This window comes from Montipora foliosa, chromosome 3 (assembly GCF_036669935.1).
Source record: "Montipora foliosa isolate CH-2021 chromosome 3, ASM3666993v2, whole genome shotgun sequence".
Classification (NCBI taxonomy): domain Eukaryota; kingdom Metazoa; phylum Cnidaria; class Anthozoa; order Scleractinia; family Acroporidae; genus Montipora; species Montipora foliosa.
The window spans coordinates 50,099,112-50,109,111 of NC_090871.1; the positions used below are offsets into that span (position 1 = coordinate 50,099,112).

Sequence of the window (10,000 nt, forward strand, 5' to 3'; positions counted from 1 at the left end):
ATGTGAGTAATCTTGAAATTTGAACCGTAGTTCTTAACAATCTCATCAAAATCAGCCCATGTTTCATTTTCAGCAAGCATGATCTCGTTGACATCTTCGCCAGCATCACGACCATTTCTATGTTCGCAATCATTGAAAATTATCGTCAAAGAATGAATCATTTAATTTTGGTAGTACACAAAAAGAACACCTCCAATCCAAGTTATACTGGTCCAAATAATATTTAAAAGTTTGTTTGCTCATACCAGTACATTTTGCATGAAACCAGCGATCGCACTTGTATCATAAAATGGCGTCCTGGTTTCTCCTCACACTTCGTTGACATTCCTCACAAGAATACTTAATCCCACGCCGTGGAGGACCCGGATTTGAATGAACGTCTCCAGAAAGTCTGATCAATTGAAATGTTCGAGCACCATCCACATCATAAGGCAATCGGCCTCGCAGAAACATTGGTCTCCCACGATGAGGCCGAGATCGTATGATAAAAGTGTCATGATTAACGGGGTAAGTGTTAGTTGCTTGGCAACGGGTGAAGGAACAACTGAAAAGAAAATCGTGCAGAAATCGAGTTCACGACATCCTCCGAACGGGTTGAATCCTCTACCCATCAGTATTTGTATTATCACATTGAATCACTGTCATTGTAGGGCCAGCTGACCAGTGAAGCACTGTCTACAAACCTAGATAAACAACACAATACACCCGGAATAAGTTAGAATTCGACCAGTGTTACGAGTCGCAGATTTAATTTCTAAACTTCTCATAGCTAGGACCCATTACGGCGGCGAATAGGTTCGAGACAGATAATGCACACAAACGTTTGTTTATCAAGGTTTAATTCATACAAAGACTGTGCTTAGAGTACAGAAACAAGAAGAAACTGTCAGGGAATTTTATATCATTTTCCATGAGTATACTGTGACAAAAGGGAATGATGCACCCTGAAGGAATGCATAATGTGAACAAGAGCCTCAAAGCAGTAAAGTTAGTATTCCAAACCACAACTAAAGCGATAATTCTCCATGATTACTAAAATGAAGACTCTTTGTCAGCTAAGATTCATCGCGCGCGTGTGCGGACGTTATCTGGTATAACCGTTATCTCCGTTCTAGATAATTTGTTAGAAGAGCATTAGGATTTTGGCATCCTTACCATTTGTTTCTAAGTCTATAATAATTTAGTTTGTACGAGATTTAGTTAATCAATAATCCGTAAATGTAAGCGATAGTTTAAATTGCCCCAACGACGGAAGAGTTGAATAGTGGTTATGTACAATATAAACTGCCAGAAATAAGATAGATAGTAAATCCTATTTTTCTCTCATGTATCATAGTTAAATCCGAAAGAACAAGAATATAAGGTCACCTAAACTATCTAAGTATAGAGTGGCTTGGAGACCTGTAAGGCTTGAATCCACTTAAAAGTAACCTTTTCAAATCCCTTATGGAATTTCACCTTCACACGATTAATCGCACATATTTAATCGCACCGTTAATAAAGTTTTGTCAATAGCTTGTGACTTTTATGCATGTACTTATTATGCAGCAACGCCTATTATGTTTTGTAACTCGTTTGTAAAGCACGTAAGTCTTTACAGTTCTGTTTCTCAGCAATGTTTCAATATATCCAAAATACAGATGGTCAAATTTTAATGCACAAACAAGCAAACACACACACACCCAGCCGGCTCTAAAATCATACATGGGTCGTGTTCAGTGGCTGGACAGCTCCTTCGGTCAGACTTCGTTGATCTGCGCCCTTATATAGCAGTTCAGTCTCCGAGTGTGAGTAGGGGCGATTAGCAGGTCAATAATAATAATAATAATAATAATAATAATAATAATAATAATAATAATAATAATAATAATAATAATACCACATTTTTAGTGAATGTAACAAACTGGCGCAGAAAGAGTATAAGAGAAGGCATGACAATATTGCCAGATTGGTGTATGATATAGACAGAAGTGAGAAATGGTATAAGCACCAACCAGAAAGGGTTGTGGAAAACGAAAGTTTTAAGATCTTGTGGGACATGTCCATTCAGTGCGACCATACCCCCGTAGCCAGAAAACCAGGCATTGTTGTTGTAGAAAAAATAATAAGGTAATCCAAGAGAAAATGAGGGGACAGAGAGGGAGGCTCCCGGTCTAGCCCTTGGGATATGTCATGTCCACAAAAGTTATTTTTAGACGAGCGGAAGTCTTCCGAGACGTCCGCATGCAGACCAACCTCGGTCCGATGTTTGAAAGAAAATAAATATTCATCAGCCTTCCACGTGCGCCGTCGTTTTCTCTTGTCACTAAGAACCTGAGAGCGAGGCAAGACTGCATGCGGACGTCTCGGAAGACAGACTTCCGCTAGAACAAAGACTTCCGCTCGTCTAAAAATAACTTTCGTGGACATAACATATCCCGGCCAACGCCCTGAGCCTCCCTCTCTGTCCCCTCATTTTCTCTTGGGTAATCATTGTGGATATTGCCTCACCGTAGGACCGCAGGGTGCATGAAAAGGAACGTGAAAAACTGGAGAAGTACCAGGAGCTAAAGAGAGAAATTAAGAATATATGGGGGATCAGACATGTAGAAGTCGTACTGATAGTTGTTGTGCACTTGGAGGAGTAAGTAAAAGGTTAGATTGATGGTTTACGAAGCTAGGGATTGCTATCAAGAAAGGACTCTTGCAGAAAACGGCCTTGTTAGGAACAGCAAGGATCCTAAGAAAGGTTCTCGAAAACTAAACAAGAGGAAATGACCCAAAGGACCTTTGGCTATTGGCTATAGCTTGCTCCTTTGGTTTAAGTGCGGTATAACATCTGCCAGAGTGTAAACGCCATGAGATGATAATGATAATGATAATGATAATGATAATGATAATGATAATGATAATGATAATGATAATGATAATGATAATGATAATGATAATGATAATGATAATGATAATTGGAAAACCTGAAAAAGAAAATGAGATTAGGTTTAAAATTTAAACACTATTCAGTGGGGGTAACGTGAAGCCTGGATAAAATATGGAGAATTCAACAAAGCGGCTTTTAGGAAGTAAAACTGAAGAGAAATAACTAGTATTTGGCCACGTTCAGCTACGTGAAGGGCCAACTTAAAACGAACTGAAATAAATCATGATACTTATCAGAAGCTTCCCATCAGCCCTTGCAAGACAAGGCATTTTCAATTTGACAGTTCTTTGTAAATGTAGGGATGCATTAATTCTCGGTACAATAATTTTCCAATGGTCTCAATACTTGTCACACTTAATGTTGTTGTAAATCTTTTGTTACCTTATTTGTTTTGTTGGATCGTACATACGAACTAATACTAATTATTATGAAAGGGAAGCTTTCATTTGCGAGGATAGAAAGACAAAAAAAACAATCTTAAAATGAAAAAAAAGCGTGTGGACCACAACGATATTAAAAAAAAACAATGTGGTTGAGTATTTGCGTGTTGACAAAAGTGGAGTAAAAGAATCGGAAAATATAGTGGCGTGAAAGGTACCGGAAGTCCTAAGCTCACTTTGACTAAAGGTAATTTTTAATATCGATTTTTTTTTTCATTTTTTTTTTTTTTTTTTTTTTTTTTTTGCAACAAAGAAAAGTACAAGCCATTGCGAAAATTTATATTATGAATTTTTCAACTACTCTCTTTTCGACTACGAATTCTGATCTCGAAAAAGATTGTGGTAGTCCGTTGAATGTTGCAAGCGTGAGTAAAATTGTCCGCTGCTAACTCTAAAACGTGGATCATGTTTTTTGATACAGTTAATAAGAAAATAGCCGGTTTCAGGGGGCTAAAAGGGGGTTACGCACTTTGACTTTTTTTTCTAAGAATGTGAAAAAGAACACAAAGAAACGCTGCTTTTGCTCGGAAGCAAGACTTTTATTAAATACTGATAAAACAGCCTGCCAGGCGATAGCTGGCTGTACTATAACCGTAGCCAAAATTTCGTTTTTTGAAATAACTCGAGTTGTCTTGGCAATGTCTTTATTAGCGGCGGAAAATGCGAGAGACATCCGGAACGGCCGAAGTTGCTGCCATTATATTTTTGATTGCTCTTTGGAATATAATTGCATGGCATTTCCACTAGTTTGGCTTTTCACGCGTTCTCTATATGAATAGGTATTATAATACAAATACTGACGAAACATTAGAATTTTTTGTTTTTACTGAAAACTAGTAACTATACGACTTAGATAAATGACATTTTCGGGTTTATCAGCCATCGATTAGTGTTGTAATCGATGATTCACTACTATTACATGCAATCTTCACTAGCAGCCCGTTTATCAACTCCTGGTAACTTTAACGTTCATAACGAAATGATCTAAACTGATCTTAACAAACAAAAATATCACTCATGGCATTCCTTGTCCACGTTGGTTAAGATTCTGGAGATGAATAATTAACAATTATTCTACTCGGGCTTCCTGGATATAAAGTATTAGATAACAAGGTTCGTAGGGCCGAGATGGTTATAATCATGTTATATCCAGCAAGTCCGAGTAGAATAACTGTTTTATTAAAAACTCTAGGATCCTTAACGCTTCCACTGAAGCATCGATTTCTGCCTCGGTCAATTCCGGTCCAATACTGCGCGCTTTTGTCGGCCATTGTTTCTCAGACCTGCTTACGCGATCCTTGACCATATTAGGTACAGAAGGTATAAGAACTGCTAGCCCGTGTCTGGCGAGCCGATAAAAATGCTGGAAATCTGATATCCGCAGTTTAGTTTTAAATAATTATGATTATTTGTGGGTCACGGCCAATGTGGAAGATCTTGTTGCTTGACAGTTTGTAAGTATGTTTGTTTGCGTTTCTCTCAAAACATCTGGTATGTGCTCTATTCCTTTCTTCTAAGGGACAAGTAGGTAGTAGTGCTGCTTTGGAAGTAGACCGAAGGAGAGAGATAGTGAACATGTAATTTGCAAACTTGCAAATGAGTTGAGTCGTATTTAATTTTGGTTTGTCGTCATCGCTTCCGCACATTGGATATTTGCTAATGCGCTTTTTTTTTCTGAACTTATTCTTCTCCATCCACTTTTTTTTCCGAGAGGGCGCTTTTACACAAGGGCTTAAAAAAACTGAACAGAAAAATATATTATTCGCTACCGTTCGACTAAACATTTAAACATTTCTAACCACCTGTGACAATATTATCCCACGTGTAAGCTTCTCTATTTATTTTAATACTTTGTTTTCTATGAAGAGAACTTCCTCGACCCTAATACAACTCTTTAGATTTTTTGGAAAGTTTTAAAATAAATATTTGATATGTTTCGTAATATGTTTTTTTTTTCTTTTTTTTCTTCAACAAAGAAAAGTACAAGCCATTGTAATTTTATATTTTTGATTTTTCAATTATTCTCTTTTCGACTACGAATTCTGATCCCAAAAAGGATTGTGATAGTCTGTTAAATGTTGCAAGCATGAGTAAATTGTCCCGCTGCTAACGTTAACACGTAGATCTTTCTTTTTATTATATAGTATAATGAGAAAATAACCAGTTTCATGGGGGCTAAAGGGGATTAATTCATGTTGTTAAAAGCCTACGCATTGTGATTTTTTTTTCGAAAAATGGCGAAAAAGAATATAAAGAAACGCTGCTTTTTATCTGTAGCACGACTTTCGTTAAATATAACGTAATGGAGTCCTTTCGCCAGTGAATAAAACTGACTGCCAGCTGATAGCTGGCTATACTATAACTGTAGTCAAAATTTCATTTTTCTTAATAACTTGAGTTGTTTTGCCATTGTATTTATCAGCGGTTGGAAATGCGAGAGACATCCGGAGCTGCAAGTTGCTGCTATGATATTTTGAGTGCTCTTTGGAATAAAATTTCAAGGCATTTCCACTAGTTTTGGCTTTTCGCGCGTTATTTTTTTATGAATATAGGTATTATCATATCAATACCCAAGCAAGTTTTACTAAAAACTAATAACTACGACTTAAACACTTTTTTTGACAAAAGAGCGCTACGAAGAGCAATAGAGGAATTTTCAGTAAATGAACTAGACATCTACGTTAAATGCTAATTCCGTCAATGTGAATACCCTTCAAGTCATGTTTCACGGAACCTATATAGCTGGAGGTGTCTGCAACTGAAGGTCAACTGAGTGTCCTAAACTACTGAATTCGGTCAAAGCCCACAAACTGAAACGAAGTGCAAGAAAAGGCGACGCATGATTGAAAGTGTCACTTACCGTATGCAAGAAATATCTTTATAATAAAAATAACCTTGCATGGCTGCTTGGGGAATCCAATACGAATCAGCTTTGTCTTCTCGTTCCGGATATTATCTCTAACTCATTCGCAGCGCTGATTCGAGTGAGAGGCCATCAGCACTTTAAGTCAAAATTCATGTTCCCAAGCGGGCATGTAATATTCTCCATTTAGTATCATTATCATCATCATCGACATGATTATAAAACCACAGATCAGAAATAATGACATTTTCGGGATTATCAGCCATCGATTAGTGCTCTAATCAATGATTTACTACCATTACATGCCATTTTCACTAGCAGCCTCTTTTTAATTTTATTATGACGAAATTCAACAATTTCAGTTTTAAACCCATATATGTAAACTGCGGAAGTGATCAATTTCCAAGCTGTTTTTTTTAAAAAAATCTGCGAATTCACAAACTACCTACTCCTGGTTGGCTTGACAGCACTTTGGCAGAGCATTTAGCATTTATCTTCGGAGCCATGGGTTCAAAGCCCGTTTATCGATTCTTGGTAACTTTAACGTTCATAATTTTTGTTTTTACTAAAAACTAACTACGACTTAGATAAAAAATAATGATATTTTCGGGTTTATCAGCCATCGATTAGTGTTGTAATCGATGATTAACTACTATTGCATGCAATTTTCACTAGCAGCCCGTTTATCAACTCCTGGTAATTTTAATGTTCATAACAAAATAATCTAAACTGATCTTAACAAACAAAAATATCACTCATGGCATTCCTTGTCCAAGACGTTGGTTAAGATTCTGGAGATGAATAATTAACAATTATTCTACTCGGGCTTCCTGAATATAAAGTATTAGATAACAAACAAGGTTCGTAGGGCCGAGATGGCTATAATCATGTTATATCCAGCAAGTCCGAGTAGAATAACTGTTTTATTAAAAACTCTAGGATCCTTAAACTCTTCCACTGAAGCATCGATTTCTGCCTCGGTCAATTCCGGTCCAAAACTGCGCGCTTCTGTCGGCCATTGTTTCTCAGACCTGCTGACTCGTTCCATGACCATATTAGGTACAACAGGTATATCAACTGAGAGCCTGTGTCTGGCGAACCGACAAAAATGCTAGAAATCTGATATCCGCAGTACAGTTTTAAATCATGAATAATGGTTATTTGGGGTCAAGGCCAAGGTGGAAGATCTTGTTGCTTGACAGGTTATATGTGTGCTTGTTTGCGTTTCTCTCAAAACATCTGGTATGTGCTCTATTCCTTTCTTCTAAGGGACAAGTAGGTAGTCATTCTGCTTTGGAAGTAGACCGAAATATTTGCGCTTTTTTTCTGAACTTATTCTTCTCCATCCATTTTTTTCCAAGCGGGCGTTTTTACATGAAGGCTTGAAAAAAACTGAACAGGCAAATATATTATTCGCTACCGTTCGACTAAATATTCAAACATTGCTCACGATCTTTCAGACTAATCTGAATTTTGAATACCCCAATTTCTATCGGTGGTAAGCTGTTTCCCACCACGCAGTGATTTTATGTCTGAATTTTACTTGAAATCTGATATATTCAGAGCGATTATTCTACTTGGCATTTTCATTAAGCTGTTATTCCCTTCTTTTCTGTGAATAAATCTCTCGGATCTATTGTTGTGAATCTCCGTTGTAAGTCACCCGCCTGTGACAATATTATCCCACGTGTAAGCTTCTCTTTTTATTTTAACTCTTTTTCTTCAATTAAGGGAACTTCCTCGCCCCTTATAGAGTGCTTTAGATTTTTTTTTTCAAAGTTTCACAATAAATATTTGATATGTTTCTTTTTTTTTTAATTTTATTTTACTTTGACATTATTTTTATTTTACTTTGACAATATTACAGATCTCAAATCGCCGAACGCAGCTGATGTTACAATAAGTAACGATTCATTTGCTCTCATAGTTTTGACACATTATCATCAAATATTAATTACCTAACTCGGCCAGTCTATAGCTTTTGTTTGCTTGAAAGGACGGTGAATATTAATTATAGTCATGTTACATTTTTTTTCTGAAAAATGGTCTTGTTGGCCGCTCCCCACCGATGAAATTCAGCAACAGAGAAAGGAATGTAACAAGCGCTTGTACCCATGTCGAAATTTGTCATTGAAAACAGCATACAAAAGTGGGTTCAACGAGCTGTTGACATGGGCCAAAAATAATCGCCAAAACCTCAGGGAACAAGGAATTGGATCATGCACAACCTGAGCGATAAAATATGTTAACCAGCAAATGACAAAGGCAGCTGTGATCGCTAGTAACATACAAAACAATTTTCGACTCGCTCGATGGAGTGTTTCTTTGCTCAATCTGCTGCCTTTGCCCTGTGTTTTTTCCTGTCTAAGAGTTTTGATTATTACAGAATAAAGAGATGTAATGGCAACAAAGGGAAGGCCATAGAATACCACAGATAGGGATGTATAATAAATCTTTCTAGCTTGACTGTTGCCGAACGCTTTCCTGACATCCACAACACAGCGAAGTTCACCGGTAGTTTCTTTCTCTTCAGTCTTCAAGGAATATATATACGGAATTCGGACGGCCAAGGAGAGAAGCCAAATGAAGGCAGCGATTTGTTTTGAAGACCTCAGAGAAAGTTTTTTTCTTAATGGGAAAACAATGACGAGGAATCTGTCAGCTGCCATGGCCAGCAAGGTAAGAACAGAAACCAAGATACTGATGGCGTGTAGCGACGGTACGGTTTTACACAACACCAAACCAAGTATCCCATCTACAAGCCATTCTTGACCTTGAAGGCAAGTTACAATGGTTCGAGACATGTATACCAAAGAAATAACGAGGTCCGCAGTCGCCAAGTTAACAACAAAAACGTTGAATGGCAGTTTCCGCATGTTTCTGTCTCGCCAAATCACAGTAATTATCGCTGAGTTCCCCAAGGTTGAAACGGCAATTATCACACAATATGCTAGGACTTTCGCGATTCTTTGTGCGATGTGCTCTTGGCCAAAGCTGCAATCTTCTTGCAAAGCGGAGGACTTCGTGATCTCATTTTCAGAACAGTTTTGTTCACTTCCGCAAAAAGAGCTGTTAAATTGAATGGTTTCCATAATGAAATTGAACGATTTATCTTTTTTTCTTTTTCGTCGAGTTTCAAATATTCTACTTTGCCTCGAAACACCAGCTCAACAAGTCACGAATGATCTCCTGATCTTTTTTTGATCGGCCTTTTAGCAGATGTATATTGAAAACTTTAAACTATGACGTCATCCTGTCAGGGAAGCTCTAAGTAAATTAAAATCAGTTACTGAATCGACATTTGAAACTTTGTGGGGGCGATAAATGTATGTTGAATGCCAGCTTCCGCATGTTTCTGTCTTTCCAAACCAAAACAATTTTTAATGTCTCCCGGCGAAGGCTGAAACGGCAATTATCACACAATACGCTAAGGGCTTTACCGAGTCTGTTTACGATATGGTCTTGGCCAAAGTTGCAATCTTCTTGAGAAGCAGAGGATTTCCTTTCTGTACCATTTAAAAACACAGTTGTGCTCATTCCCGCAATGCACTACTTCTCTTTTTTCGCCTTTTCTTTTTCGACTCTTCGTCGTTTCAAAATAGTGCGAATTTGCCTCCAAACTTCTGAGCTCACCATTTCATGAATGATGTCTTTATACTTTTTTCGGATCGGTCACTTTAGCAGATGAAATATATATTAAATATATATTATAATTTTTATTAATTTTTTTTATCATTTTAAGAAATTTTTACCGTATGTATATATTTTCTTTCGCTCGAG

At 37.3% G+C, this 10,000-nt stretch overlaps 1 protein-coding gene across 1 annotated transcript; it reads right to left on the reverse strand.

Annotated features, from left to right (window-relative positions):
• Positions 1 to 8,038: 8,038 nt before the first annotated feature.
• On the reverse strand, positions 8,039 to 9,415 carry LOC137997584 (QRFP-like peptide receptor). Its single transcript, XM_068843660.1, has one exon. The coding sequence runs from the start codon at positions 9,310 to 9,312 to the stop codon at positions 8,296 to 8,298; it is 1,017 nt and encodes a 338-aa protein (XP_068699761.1). The 5' UTR covers positions 9,313 to 9,415; the 3' UTR covers positions 8,039 to 8,295.
• Between the last annotated feature and the right edge of the window lie 585 nt (positions 9,416 to 10,000).

Excerpts from the sequence above, each read along its gene's own strand:
- LOC137997584 (XM_068843660.1), bottom strand. The coding sequence starts at position 9,312 with ATGGAAACCATTCAATTTAACAGCTCTTTTTGCGGAAGTGAACAAAAC.